Source organism: Monopterus albus, unplaced genomic scaffold (genome assembly GCF_001952655.1).
Source record: "Monopterus albus unplaced genomic scaffold, M_albus_1.0 scaffold31.1, whole genome shotgun sequence".
NCBI lineage: Eukaryota > Metazoa > Chordata > Actinopteri > Synbranchiformes > Synbranchidae > Monopterus > Monopterus albus.
Window position 1 is genome coordinate 6401289 of NW_018127911.1, and position 15636 is coordinate 6416924.

Genomic DNA, 15636 nt, shown 5'->3' on the forward strand with positions numbered 1-15636 from the left:
TATATAAATGGATTGGATATCAATGCTACATACTTAGAAATAAATATGTGATGTGAAGTCTTTGCAAGTTGGTTCCTTTGAAACTAAAACTACCTAGCTAGCTTGAAACATGTAAAATCTCAAAGAAAACCTTCTAGTCTTTTGTGAAGGCAGTTCAGTTCTGCAAACAACCATGTCAGCAATTGGCAGACACACTACAGTGCTCACACTACACTGCCAACGTGCCTTACACCTGCCTGACAACATCAAGCAGTCTTTGTCATATGTACATTAAAGGTGTACTTTCTTTCACAGCTGATGAGATAAGGCTTTCCTCCCTCACATCTCCTGTCTCTGCCTGCCAACCATAAAAAGCACAGCCTTCAAGGTACATGAGATCAGGGCTGCTCCCTTACCTCGTCCTGAAGTTAGCCGGGTGTGGATGCCCATCATACAAAGATAAAAAGTCATATTCCTCCTCCACAGCAAAAGATTGAAAAACTATATGAATCCTGTTCCCCTCCTCGGCAAAAATCACCCAGGTACAGTTCGCTCCATTTGGATATCCATATGGAAACCCGGGGCTTTCTATCGTCCCATTCCTCCCTTTTAAAGTGCCTCCACAAGTATGGATAAAACCTGGAAACAAAGGAAACAAACACCAAGTCATTATCAAATGTGAGTGTAAATAACTCTCTTCATTTGAACAGAGGAAAAAAGTTCTTTAACATGTAGAAGAAAAGGGGTAAACTGTAGAGACCCTTACAGAAAATGTACTTAATTTAGCCTGAAATTAGCACTGAAGCAGCAATAAAGAAGATAAATGGCTTTAACATACTGTATATTAAAAAACAACTGCATACACCATGTGCAGGTGCAATATTTCTTCAACCGGAAACAAATTGTTTGGAAAACCCACATTGTTCTCAGCTAACAGAAGCCGTGATTGAAATCTGGCAAACAGCCGAATAAAATACATGTTTTGTGTTTCCATGCATGCTTTCAATTCCCTTTCTAATTGAAAAAGGAATAGGCCGCACCTACTGGTATAATAATGAAAAGGAAATGCATAATTTAGGACTGCAGCAATGTTTTTCAGTGTGGTTTTGAAAAAAGTGCCTGTGATGCATTCTTACTGCCCAGTTCTTTAAGGATCAGAAAGCCCCAGGGACAAGCAACAAGCAAGGCCTAGCAATTTGGTGCCACAAGTCATTAATATTCCATCTCACAGACCACACAAGATGTATCTTTGCACCTTGCTGCACTGGCTTGCTGAAAAATCATTACCTTTGGCATATAAGGTCAAGCATTATATTATCATTGTCAAACTACAATAATCTGATTACTTGGCTAACCTTTGTGGTGTTAATGTAAATTAGCAAATGTTCCACAGCTAAGTAACTGTGACTGCAACATATACAAACATAATCTGTCTCACTCTGTGCGTTTGCATTTACAACACACTTTTTCTCACACAGCTCTTCCCCTATGAACATGTTCCCATGTGTACTGTCACAGTGCATATAGTGCTGTTTTATCTGAGGCTATCTTGAATGATGTCTAATGAAATACAAACTTAATTAAGATGCATGGTTTACCCCCGCACAATTTACTTCTAGTGTAATTAGTCGTTCACACTCTGTAGGTAAAGGATGTTTTGTATAGTGCTGGCCACACACATACACACTACAGTGTGGAAAAACAACCACACAGATCACTTGGCAGCTATGCAACTCAAATGGCCTCTAACTAGACAGACGGGAGTAATGTTCAACGGTATATACGCCTTCTCATAAGCTGATGTGAGCACGTAGTCCAAATGTTAAACTGTGAGACAAACTGACAAATTTCCCCTTGTCAAGCTGTTTCAGTTCATCTCTTGTCATCTCATGTTTTAAGTCAAAGCCTGGCAGCTGTTTATGTTGTTTTTTTTTTGGAGCTGATGGTGGTGGCAGCATCATGGTTTGGGCCTGCTTTTCTTCAGCAGGGGCAGGGAAGATGGTTAAAATTGATGGGAAGATGGATGGAGCCAAATACAGGACCATTTTGGAAGGAAACCTGATGGAGTCTGCAACAGACCTGAGACTGGGACGGAGATTTGTCTTCCAACAAGACAATGATCCAAGACATAAAGCAAAATCTACAATGGAATGGTTCACAAATAAACATATCCAGGTGTTAGAATGGCCAAGTCAAAGTCCAGACCTGAATCCAATCGAGAATCTGTGGGAAGAACTGAAAACTGCTGTTCACAAACGCTCTCTATCCAACCTCACTGAGCTCGAGCTGTTTTGCAAGGCGGAATGGGCAAAAATTTCAGTCTCTTGATGTGCAAAACTGATAGAGACATACCCCAAGTGACTTACAGCTGTAATCGCAGCAAAAGGTGGCGCTACAAAGTATTAACTTAAGGGGGCTGAATAATTTTGCACGCCCAATTTTTCAGTTTTTTATTTGTTAAAAACGTTTGAAATATCCAATAAATTTCGTTCCACTTCATGATTGTGTCCAACTTGTTGTTGATTCTTCACAAAAAATTACAGTTTTATATCTTTATGTTTGAAGCCTGAAATGTGGCAAAAGGTCGCAAAGTTCAAGGGGGCCGAATACTTTCGCAAGGCACTGTATAGCTCCATCATACAGATAACTGACCTTTTGAAAACATTTTCTGAGATATTTGTTACTGGTCTGTGGATGGAATATTGTGGCATGTTTTTTTTTTTCACCAGTCATTTACCTTGTCACAGTCCTCGAGACAGGGGCCAACCTGTTTGGTAGGTACATTTTGTTTGTGTTTCCAGCTAAAAGCAATAGCTTGACTGGGTCCATGTGTGATGCATAAACAGCCACCCAAACTGAGTTTTAACATGGCTTCAACAAGAATTTTGAGGAAGACTTGTCCATCACTGAAGGTGAGCCCACCTGCTGTTTTGCTGTAGTCAAAGTTTAGACTTAATTCACTTCAGTCAAAGCAGTAGATTTAAATAATTACAAGGGCAGAAAAGCATAACGTTACACTATATGAATACTGATGTTCAGCTTCAGTTTATTATTCATCTTGGAAAGTGACCTCTTTCATTTTTATGAACATCATTTTGAAAACACAGCGCTGACATTCAGTTCTACCTTAGCCATGGTCACAGGATAGTTCAGTTGTACCAAGCAACAAACATATCACAAATCATATAATGTTCCATAAAATTCTTTTAACTTCTACAATACTGATCTTAGTCTATGATGTAGGATTGTTTAAGAGGAATATGCAACATTTAAGTTTTGCTCATTTAATGGGACACTAGTGGTTGCATAATGTCCAATGTCAGTACTAAACCACTGGACTGAATGATTGTTACTGACACTTTTCTTGATTTGATATCTGTTAGAGTCAGACCATTAAACCAGCCAAGTAAAAAATACATATACATACATATATAAAACCAGAGTCATGCAGTTTTAATCACTGCTACATATCAAAGAGTGTCATGAAGTGAGGACAAAGTGATGCACACTAGACTTGCATTGCTAACCATTGTAAGAGAATATAAACCAGAGGCAAACATGATTACCAATTTCAACAAAGCAAAGAAAAAAAGACCACAAATATTTTGTCGGGCTGAATTAGACCCAAGCCAAACTATCTCTTTTATTTGAGGCTTTCTTTTATTACCCAGAATTTATACTGTAACTACAGCATAGACAGCACCAGTAGTGCTCTATTAGGCCCTGATGTATTTCAGTGTCTGTCAACCATTAGATGACTAATGTTGCAAAATATTCAGAGTAATGCTGTTTATGTGAACTGCTTAGCAGCGTTTGTGTGGCTGATTGTTCTGATGTCCTGGGGATGACAGAACAGATGCTGACTGCCAGGATATCTGTTTTCCTTGTTTTACCTCTGCCCTTCTTTCTACATCTCAGATTTATGTATCCCATCTTGTTCCTTCAAAAAAAAACATTAGCTTCCTTGAATAAGAACTTGCATTAAAACCATTTAACACTTCCTGTAGATCTACAGTCTGTCTTCCTATAATTCCACTGTCACCACTTAGTTACCTGTTCTGACCTCCATCATTACTTCCAGTGTAAAACGCACCCCCAGGGTTTTCTTCGACCCCATGTTAGTCATGCTGCAACACTGACCATAAATTGTGATGAGAAACCAAATTAACAACATGCTGTGATTGCACAGTGGGGAAAATGCAGTTTGGAAATATGAATCAGTATCATAACGCACAAGGCTGGCAGAAAGACAGGCCTCAGCAGGCATCCAGACTGGCTGACAGACAGCTCAGGAACGATCCCAGCTGTTCCTCAAATAGTTACATTTACCCCTGCCCTTTCGGAGGCACACACTTATACTACATTTTCACTGTGCCACACCTTTGATGCTTATAACTGATTGCTTTACTTGCTAGGCAAAACACACACATGACAATGTCAGTTGTCTCCCACCCTGATGAAATTTCTATTTGTCATTCTGCACTGTATCTGTGTTTGTTTGTGAGTACATGCATATTTATATGTGCTGCCGCTGGCCTTGTTGTCCTTCTCACAAATGCAAAGGGCAAAACAAGACTACTGAAGTGATTCTCTCTCCCTTTCCCAGTGAACACAGAGATTTTGGGCAGAATGAACCAGTTAATGAACCACAATGCTGTGCCCCATGTGGATGGGAAATAAAACTGATTTTATAAACAAAATCCATTATGCAACATAGAGTGTGCTATTATTTTCAAGGCCTAAATGATTCTTTGCAGGCTAAATAGGTTTATTAAAGATTTACTGTAAGGATGGAAGAAAATGAGAGCCAACATTTTGGCTTTCCAGTACATGGCCCACTGTATAAAGGGATAGGTGCCCCCTAGACAAGCCAATATGTTGTCCTCCACCATTAATGCAGATTTGTAGTTGGGCAATAAACATAAATGATTATGTGCAGCAGTGAGAGGGGAGGAGAAGGAGTCATTTACTGCCATCCAAATTATTATGAGTGACAAACAGACCATTAGGTAATGGATGATTGTTGATGGGTATGAGAGATTGCCCATTCCAATCGGCTACTTTTCAACAGACAGGCTTGGAAAATAAACAATCACAGTTTGACCCGCATCCTTCAGGTAGTTATTTCAAGATCCCACAGGGCAGAGTTAACTGCCAGACAAACTCTCCCCTTCCCCCGGCAGTGAAACTGTTGAATTCTGATAAAAGACTGCAGCACTTAGCCTGGCAAATTTATTGTGTTCCATTTGCTATACTGTCCTTAAAGAGGCTGGATTTATCTAGTGAATTTATCTGCTGTTTAATATGTATTTGTCTTTTATTGACTGTCTTTTGTCTTCAGTTTATGTGGTAACCTGCATGTCCAAAATAATTTCTTGAATAAGCAATATGTGTAATACTGAAAGTTTTTTCTGTCCTGGTTAATGGTATTCAAAGTACTGGCAATTAAAGAAATGTCGTAATGCCCCCCTTTGGCACCAGACAGGGTGAACTTATAAGCATTAATAGAGCAACAATGAGCATTTCCTCAAGGTGGTTTTTAGGTTGTGAACTAAAGATTTCAAAATAATTTGAACTGTTAATTCGGGTACACCAATCAGCCATAACATTATGACCACTGAAATGAATAGCACTGATTATCATGTTACAGTGACACCTGGCAGTGTGTGGGGTATATGAGGCAGCAAGTCAACCATCAGTCCTCAAAGATGATGTACTGGAATCAGGAAAAACAGTCGGGTGTAAGGATCTGAGTGACTTTGACAAGGTTTAAACAGTGATGGTGAGATGACTGGGTCAGAGCATCTCCCACACTACAGGTCTTGGTGGGTGTTGTTGGTCTGCAGTGGTTAGTGCCTACCAACAGTGTCTAAGGAAGGACAGATGGTGAACTGGAGACAGGGTCATGGGCGCCCATGTCTACAGCATTTCAACTTTTTTAATTCCATTTGCACTTTTCAAAAGATTAAAATTAGTTTGACCCTTTGTTAAAATGGTTGAAAATGAGAAATGCTGCGCATTGGTCTCTGTGAAGAGGAACATTCAGTGGCTATAGTGGAGAGATCACTGCTGGAGTGGGGAGGCTGTTGAATGTGTCTAAAAAATTATCTCTAACTTGTCCTCATGACCACAATTTTCACTGTATTAACATAGTTCTATCACTACATGGTAGAGAAATGTGTGCTCTTTCAGACAATATAACTATGGACGCAAACAAGCTCTTTCAGACAATATAACTATGGACGTAAACAAACACACAAGATGTACTGTGAACCTCAGAGTGACACGAGTGTCAATCAATTCTCACATTGACTCCCGTATACACAGTATTAGGCAGGCGGTCATAATGTTATGGCTGATCAGTTTAGGCTCATTGAGATCACAAGCTCTTTCTCAGGAGAGACCTGAGAACAAAAACAATCACAGCCATGAAACTCAGTCTTAAAGCACAACCAATACAACAAACAAATGCCCACAGATAATAATAAAATACAATTCATAAGACACATCCACTACCAAAAAACAAACAGACATCCAGTAGAACAGGGTAAAGAATGAGTAAAAGTAATCACATGCATCAAATAAAACATTCCATAATAATGCTTAGGCTGGTAACCATGTGACCATCTGGAAAGCGACAGAATAAATGCATTACATACAAAAGAATGTTTGTTCTTAGGTTTTACATCAGTAACATGTCTAAGCATAATTTTGATACATCAGCTGCAGGACATTTTGTAAGTCTGTGGGACACTGTCCACAGAGTCAGAAGAAAGGATGCTACAGTGTCAAACTGCATCATTACATTGGTCAGCTGTTAGAAACCTTTGACCAAAGCAAATTACATATTTGTGCACACATACAGTATTTTGGGTTTGTTGTTTATCTCAATGACAATTCAACAGATGGAAATGGGAGAGCATGCAGTGGATCCACCATATGACTAATGGTCAAAACGCTCCACCACCTGTGCTACTGCCTTGTCAGACACACCTGGATAAATCACTTATACCACAGTGCTAGCATTACTGCAGCCACTGTGTGCCATGTTTGTTTGTTTGTTTGTTTGTTTTTTGGCCAAAAGACCAAAGCAGCTGGTTTCTTCTTCCACTGAACTCTGACAGACTTGTAAGATGGTTCAAGGTCAATCAGAGTTCTTTTCTTTTAAAAGCTGAGTTTTTCACTGAGTGCACAGTGGTATAATTCCTTAAGATACAATATTGTGTTTTATTACTACTGCTTTTAAGCTTTACTTAGGATGTTTTTAAGAAAATTGATAATTTAATGATTTGACAAATGACATATATAGTAGGATGATAAACTTTTTTCCTCAGGGAAATAAACGAATTGGCTCAAATAGTGTATATGAGCAAGAGGGAACAAAAGGAGCATATAAATACTTCTATATACGTAAATGTACTGCGTGTCTAATCAATAATGAATGCATAAGGGTGAAAAGGCCAGTAAATGAAAAAAGTGCTATTTGAACTGTAAGACTTAAATACAAATGCTCTTGCAGCTGATGAAGAGTCACAACAAGTTAATCACAAGGAATGGACTTCATGAATAACTAAACTATACTAAAATGCACAATTTTAGATGTTTAGAAAGAAACAGGTCTTGCTTTGAACATCGCTTGGTTCACCAGCTGATCTGTGTATGAATTGTGTTTTGCCTTCACGCTTCATAAACCACAGTATTTTTTCCCACAGAAATCCTAAACCCAACATGCACAAGCCTACAGAGCTGTGCACCTTCAAGCTCCTCTTTCAGGCTTATTTTTGACATGTATTAGTGGATGCTTAATCAAGCCTCTTCCTCCAGATGGCATTTCATCATTGTGACAGCCCATCACTAACACAGGGGGAAGCAACAGCACCGCTCCTACCAATCAAAGTTAAAAGTAAAAAAAAAAAAACTATTGATTTGCACCTGACCTTAGAGATATCCATCAGTGAGGCCTGGTTACAGTGCACCAACTGGAAAGATAGAGACCTTACCAAGCAACAGATAGAGACCTTACCAAGCAAACCAAAGGTCAATAAACATCCTCTAGGCTTCATTTCCTGTGAAGTTTCTGCCTTGCTGTTATATTCCACAGCCCATACAAAACACCACAAAGGAAAACAGTACATAGATACTAAAGGATATTATAATATAGCATATAAAATATATATAAATGTTATAAGGTCCAGTTTGTAGAAGAAAAATGAGGACAGCTCTAGGAAATAATTTTCATATACAGTGTTAACAGGAAATTAAAATGAGATAATGTGTTTTAATAGAACAAACAAACCCTTGGTTGCTTGTTTGCAGTCATACCTTAAGATTAAGCAGCTTCAGCGTCTGCTCAATATCAAATCAAAGATGTTGCCGCACTTAGGAAGTACATTTAGAGGCAAATTTGTTTTTAGAAATCTAAGCATGTTTTTCTCAGACCGGCAACAAGCTGTTTTCTAAGCCAAAGACATAAAATGTGAAGAGCAGAGAAAATATTTTTTCATCAGCACACACAGGAATACAACTATGTTGACTCCTGGGTTCTAGACAGCAACATTAGCAGACAGAAATCTTAAACCGATATCCCCGATGAGAAGGATCTTATCTGCATGGCTGTGCTGCACCTCCACAATTCATACTGATAGAATGTGCATAATCACACCCCTCGCTATGCTTGTCTGCATGCTCGATGTAAGGGAAATGTGCTTCACACAACAGAAACCAGAAACAGGTTTTCTAGAGAATGACTATTACCTCATGAGTGTGTCGCTGCAGTTTGGGAAAGGAGTCTGAAATATTCCATTTGGTGGTTTTAAATTGCCAGCCACTGAGGTGATAAATACTAAAATCAAATACACTGCCACACAGCTGGCACATGCACAAATACACACACCAGGCACACACCATTGCACAAGGTAATAACAATGGTTGTGCGTCTGCGTGGCTAACTATAATACTAAGCTGCTGCATTAGCTACTTCTGAACAGATATGGTGTTTTATGGCTAGACACCAATACCTCCTCAAAGTACTACTGAGCCATATTGCACCTGATGCCAGACCTCCTCTGTGAGAGCTGCTGTACAACACAAAACTGTGAGCCAACAGCACATCTAATAGGATGCCTGTCTCTCTAGCCTCCAATCTTCCAAACAAACAACATCAACACTTCACTTTTCCAAAAAGAAAGGAAAAGGGCAAGAAGCACAGAACAAGAGTCTGCCTTTTTCTATCTGAAGACAAACACAGAAGCTGAAACAATCCTGAAGTGTATTTCTCTTTCCAAGTAAACATCATCTTCCAGTGAACAGCCTCTTCACATAGATAGGATGTATTTTTTAGAGGCAAAGCACCTCACACGCAACTCACTTGAAACTCAATCACAAACTTACAAACCTCACCTCATTAACATTTAGCACGCTGTAGATTCTCCAGAAATTGATAGAGCAGTCCCACACGGACAAACATGTTGTCCCTCCAGGAAAGAAAAGTAATATCTGGTGGAAATTTAATGCCTGCACCACCTACAGGCAGTGAGTGTTAAAGTCTTTTGAAGCCTTGTGTTTTTGTTGTATGTTCATGTGTTTTTTCCCATTTAACACCTGTTGCACCTCTTAGATCTAATGAAACATTACTGTGTCGCACTAACCTGCAGTGTGTGAACTCTTCAACTGAGCCAATGTGTTAAATGGTAAAGATAATTATTAACTAGTTCAGTAATACCCAGGTTAGCGCTGCTACTAGGTTTTTGTCATCATCTGCTGCTGATTACTTTCTCAATTCATCAACTCATTGGTTTGCCTGTAAAATAATCACGATCATTTCTCAAAGCCCAAAGTGTCTTCAGATGTCTTGATTTATTTACTTTATCTTTTAAATAATTGATTCAACAGTTCAAAACTCTACCATAATGTACAACAAAGGAAAGTTTCAAATCCTCACATGTTAAAAGATTAAACAAGTAAATGTTTGTCATTTGTGGTTGAAAAGATGATTAAAGCATAGTCGTGGTCATAATGCAGTGCAGTTAACTTTGTACTGACTGAGTTTTATTCAGCCTACTCTGCTGCCTACTCTTCTTTTGGTCTTTCAATCTCTTTTGTGCATGTGCCTTTTTGTAGTAGATAAGACCCCCTTTCATCCACCTCCAAAGAAACCTGGAAGTGATACCAGAAATGAAGTGTGGACTTCTCTTCCAAGAATTCAGTAAAAAATATGCTTTGGCTGTAAAAGATTTTTAGGCTTAAACTGAAAAATACATAGCATGAAAACCAAGAACACACACAGAGAAAGCCGATACTGGGAAGACAGTAACAAAAACAACAATGAAAAAACACTAAAGTTGTCATTTTCATGATCTGTAAGTGGCATAATAAAGATGCCATTACATTATTTATCTTTTCCTGTGTTATTTATAAGCAGCCTATTCTGTCACATGCCACAGGTTGGACTGGAAGTGCAGATCTAAATCTACCGAGGCAGCAGTCTAGTAACAGTGGCCAGGCCCAGGTTAACTTTATTTTTTATCAGTAACACAGAATGTGCTTGTTAATGATCTTACAGCTAAAGTTTGGCCTGGTTTAAACTGAGAATGGACAAAGATGGATGAATCAATGCTTTAACAAACAGAACTCCACAAGCCAGGACCAAAGGCCGACATACACAGCATGGAACCCTAAAATCAGATGATTAGTCAATCAATGATTTTTTTCAGCATGCACAGCGTGTGTTTTTTCACCTGAAAAACCATTTTAACCTGCAAGAGAAAGCGCACATTTTGCCTATTCTATTCCTTGCAGAGGAGAATAGAAAACTGTCAAGTCAATTGTTAAATTAACAGAAATGTAGCGCTTATGAAGAAATCAATAGTTTCCTTAGCAGCAGACCTGAGAGCTTCTCACTGCCAGAGATTATATAGTCTTGCTGTCTGGGTCTATTTTCTAACTAGATGGAATATGCAATTCCCTGTGCTGCCTCCTCAGCCCTGATGGCAGAATGGTGGATCTGAGGGTCTAAACAGGTATCTGTTCCACTATCCTCATCATGTGTCATTTTAATTGCTGTTGAAATATGCTGCGGAATCACAGCAACTGCCAGTAAGCAGACTACTTCCTCGATTACCTTCACGTCGCCCCACTTTGCTTTGCCCCTGCCTGCTCTGCTGTCACCCATCAAAAAATCAGTCGACAGGCGCAGACGCAGCAGTGGGCACTGAGGAGGAAGATTCAAGAATGGTCGTGGGTATATATGGTCACAGGTTATAAAGTGAATGTGAATAGTATTGGCAATATAGTATATAATATACTGTGGATACAATGCACAAGATTATAACAACAATGTAGTTACTGATTTATTAGTTACATCTCACTTAACTCAAAATTCTGCATTGACACTCCCTCTCAATAACTGCAAACACAGATGTGGTATAAATACAGTATATCCCAACAATGTGTCCAGTTTTCTAAATTAAACATTGCATGGTTAAAGCTCAACAAATGCATCATTTTCAGAAAATATACAGTACCTCTATACAGTTGTAATCGCCTTTGAAAATGGCACCTGAGGTGCAGAAGACAGCCGGGCCCACGTTGAATCTGTAGCCGTGACTCAAGAAGGAGCCTCTCGTCAACCTGTTACATTTAATCTCAACCCACAGTGAGCTATTTTTCTACCTGAAGACAAGAGATTTCAAATCTCTCTCTCCCAGGAATATTGTTTAAAACTGATACCTGCGAAGAACTCACTCAATCACAATTAACAAATTATACTCAACGTTAACAGGGATCTGTCAGGAACATCTTAGAGCTTGGCCCAGGCCTAAAACCACAGGCAAGCAGCCAGTTGGAGAGCTGAGTAGTACTTTGGTACACCATTAGGAATATTCAGAGAGATGGCAGCATTAAAAGAGGGATCAGAAATCCATTGAGGAAAACTGTTACTGTTCAGTTTGATCCTGTTCTGTCAACTGCTTTCTCACATTTCTGCTCTTCTTCGTTGGTGGGAATCAAGAACTTGAGGGGCAGTGGGGTAATGTCCTGCATTCCCTGTAGATAGTGTATAATTACACAGACAAATTGTAATCCTGATTAGCCCCAGCAGCCTTTCCAGCCTGTATACATAATCACATTGAGTGAAGGTCTTCATCGAGGGCTCACTGGTCAGATTACTGTCTGTGCAGAACCCACCTGATTTCCACAGATTAGTGCCTGCCTGGTATAGAGTAAAACAAAATGTGTACATTTATGGAAGCTATAAGGAAATTTGAGAAATACAGCATAACTACAAGAAACAGTAGTGGGACATAACAGATGGACAGTTTTCAACAATCTGTTCTCTGTCATTAATCATTCAGTGTCATTTGATGTGCTAATGTCGGCACAGCATTCAGGCCAGAGCCTGCGTGTTCTGTTTGTCCTCTCCTGTGGCGTCTCTTCAACTTCCCATGATGATCACGCACCCTGCTGATTTTCTCTACCAGATCATTACTAGGACTGTAAAAAGACATAAACTGTATATTTGAAGACACTCAACACATTCTAACAGTCAATAACTATATAAAGGAAAACTCCAGGAGGCTGTGACCATAGTTCCAATCAGCAGCTTTGCTTAGTTTTATGAACATCACTGTGTCCATTTGAGGCAGGCTATGCTATTTTCATAAGAAATAAAACACAAATGTAGCTTGTGTATTCAAGAGAAGATAAAGTGCTCAGTGTCAGTGAAAAGGAATTCAGTCCATATTTGACACAGGACTTTTGCTCCAGTCCCTGCAATTTAGCTTTCTAAAATTGTGCCTGTCAAACAGTTTTATAACTTCCCAAGAATTAGGTAACACAGCTGCAGTGGATGTCCTTGATTATTTGGTAGTGGGCTTGCGCAGTGATATATTTTTGTTAGTTAGTTAGGTTTTTCAAACATCACTGTGCAGTAAGTTGCTAAATGTCACTGAACTTCACTTCATGGTGTGTCTGGAGTGCTAAGAATCAATCAAACAGGCAATAGATAGGTTCATATACCAAGAATGAGAACTGTGCACCACCCAAGTGCAGGATTATGGCTCAAAAATAATCTAAATTCTAGTCAGTGAAAAAGCACCATCTAGCAAAGCTGTGTTGTACAAGCTTTGCTGCTAGATAGGGGGATTTTTTACAGCATCATTATCTTAGCAGGCGAAGTGAGTCACAGGCCAGATCTAGGAGATAATCTTTTTATTTCCACAAACATTGTATCAACTGTCAAAGCAGAAGAACAATAGTTGTTTCTTTCCTCCTTGCCTTGCACTGTATCACTGTTTCCTTGGCTCGTTTCCAAATGAAGACCCAGGCCTCCTCCTTCCTCCCCTCCAATTCGTGGCTGGCTAGCTCCCTAATAAGTAACAGGACTAGGAGGATTGGCAATGGCCTAGAGGTTTGACATTGCCACAATGTGGGTGGTGAAGACACAGCACTATGCCAGACTCAGCTCAACTCGACTTAGCTAATTTTTGGTGGGCGCTGCTACTTGCATGCTACACAATTCATCCACCTCCAACAGTGAGACATGAGAATAACTCATAGGGTGAACAATCTGCATGCAAATTGATATAGGAGAGTGGCCATACTTAGACACACATACACATTCAACAGATAAACTGCCATCCACTCACCTACACAATGTCCCTGAATACATGCACGTACAAACAAATATACAGAACATTGTGCAGGTTGGAATTGGACATGCCTTTTTTCACTGGCTTTTGGAATTAGTTGGAATTTCACATAGTACACTGAGTGCAGCATTAACTATATGGGACAGAAAAGCAGGCACACGTATTAGTGCTCAGTGTTTTTATAAAAATAATAATAGTAACTGACATTGCAAGGAAGCAAGAAATGCATTTTTGTTTGTTTTCTGTAAATATTTAAATGTTAGTGGACAACATGGCAATTGCAGTGTGGTAAAAGAGCAACAATTGCTTTTACTGTTTTTTCAGAAGCTCTGTGTAAATAGCACAAATTGAATTAGTATGGTGAACCAGGAAAGGAAAAGGAGGGGGGGTTAAAGCAGTTGGTGACAAAGTCTAGAAATTTTGATGCTTCATATTCTCAGAAAAAGAACAATACGATCTTGTAAAACTGCATCAGAAAAGTGATATTTTGGTGAAATACTCATTGGTCGAAATCAATTGAACTGGTACATATAAGGAAAAATGGAAGCAGACACCTCACCAGCTACAGCGAGTATTCAAATGGGCAGACCCTGAGAAGAGCCACTAGAATACTAAGAAGCCCACCTTACACCTGCCTGTACTGGTTAGTCCGAAAAATACCAATGGACAAATTGGTTCCACACTACTAATTGCCTTGGCACCATTAACGCTTCTAATAAGATTCTGCCGAGAAACTGTCCTGACGCAAATTCTACATAAATAGCTGAATATTCGAACCAAATCAAGAGACGATGCGAACGAATTCAGCCTAAATAACTGGAATCTTTCAACATACTATAGGAAGTCTGCAGTGCATGCACTTGCGCCTCAACATTCACTAGTTAGCATACTAAGCAAAGCAGCTCACGTAGGCGATTAGAAGACGCAAGAATATCTATTGAGCGACTCAGTCAAAGCCTGCATTGATAACTAAACGGGTGAAATGCGTCCCGTAAAACTCCAACCAGTAGACAGTGGTGGGCTATTTTGTGCACGTTAGTAACGTTAACGCTTTTGATTTCCCGCACGCACGCACGCACACACACACGCGCGCGCGCGCGGACACATACACAGAGAGTCACACCAAGCGCATCAGAAAATATAGAGAATTGCTGCAGTGGCTCTTACCTTTCACACAAGTGAGCATCAGTGAAAAAATGAGATTCCAAAAAACAAGTCCTGTCTTAATCCTCATCGTTCTGGCTTGAACAAAGTCCCCTTGGCCACATTTAATGCATCTCCTGTTGAAAATGTCCCGTAGTTCAATAGATCCGTCGTAGTATCCGTCTCTGTCAACCTCCCTCATGTTCACAACTAACAGATGAAAACTATAGCTTGTTGTTTCTTTCTGTGCGGTTGAAGTAAATTTCCTTCTCAGAGGAGAAACAGGCAGAGCCGCGCTATGTCAGCTGATAGGAGAGAAGTGAGCAAGACTGAATTTTAGGATAAGACCACAGCAACCTGAACGAGGGCTCAACCATCTCTGCTGAGAGGGGCATCAAATGTGAGGATCTCTGGTGGTGCCCTCATGCATCTGCCGGTGAGCATCATTCCTTTTGAGTCCCTATAAAATGTAGAGGAGTCTATAGCCTACAGTTTGAATGCTGCCGTTATCGATCGGCAATTGAACCACGCATAGTGAGAGAGACAAGGTGGGTTTTTTCTTGGTGGGGGGTAGAGAAGGAGAGCGTCCTGTGTAAGTATGATGTGGCTGATGTGTGGGTAACAAATCATGAAACAGGAAGAGTGACGTGTGGGTGGCTAGAGAGGAAGAGGCATGTTTTTATGGGAAGAATGTCAGTCCTGAGAAGGAAATGACCTGTGTTAATGACAGCGTGTGGCTTATGTGTGTGCGTCTGTGTGTGTGTGTGTGTGTGTGTTTGGGGGCATCCCGTTTCGAAAGCTGATGAAAGAAAATCGCCTGGTAGGCAATCTCACCATAACTCTGATTTTCATTTTGGAGATGGAGCGC

General features: G+C 39.9%; 1 protein-coding gene across 4 annotated transcripts in view; it reads right to left on the reverse strand.

The window, feature by feature from the left end:
- LOC109958184 (CUB and sushi domain-containing protein 3-like) overlaps positions 1 to 15358 on the reverse strand; it is a 229504-nt gene extending 214146 nt beyond the window's left edge. For 3 of the 4 annotated variants that reach the window (XM_020596613.1, XM_020596612.1, XM_020596610.1), the window contains exons 1-2: positions 14793 to 15357; positions 396 to 618 (exon numbers count right to left, since the gene is read on the reverse strand). In XM_020596613.1, the coding sequence (XP_020452269.1) occupies positions 396 to 618; positions 14793 to 14970 (401 nt within the window). In that variant the 5' untranslated portion in view covers positions 14971 to 15357. Of the gene's footprint in view, positions 1 to 395; positions 619 to 14792 lie in introns of all 4 variants that reach the window. The other variant, XM_020596611.1, reaches the window with a different exon arrangement.
- Between the last annotated feature and the right edge of the window lie 278 nt (positions 15359 to 15636).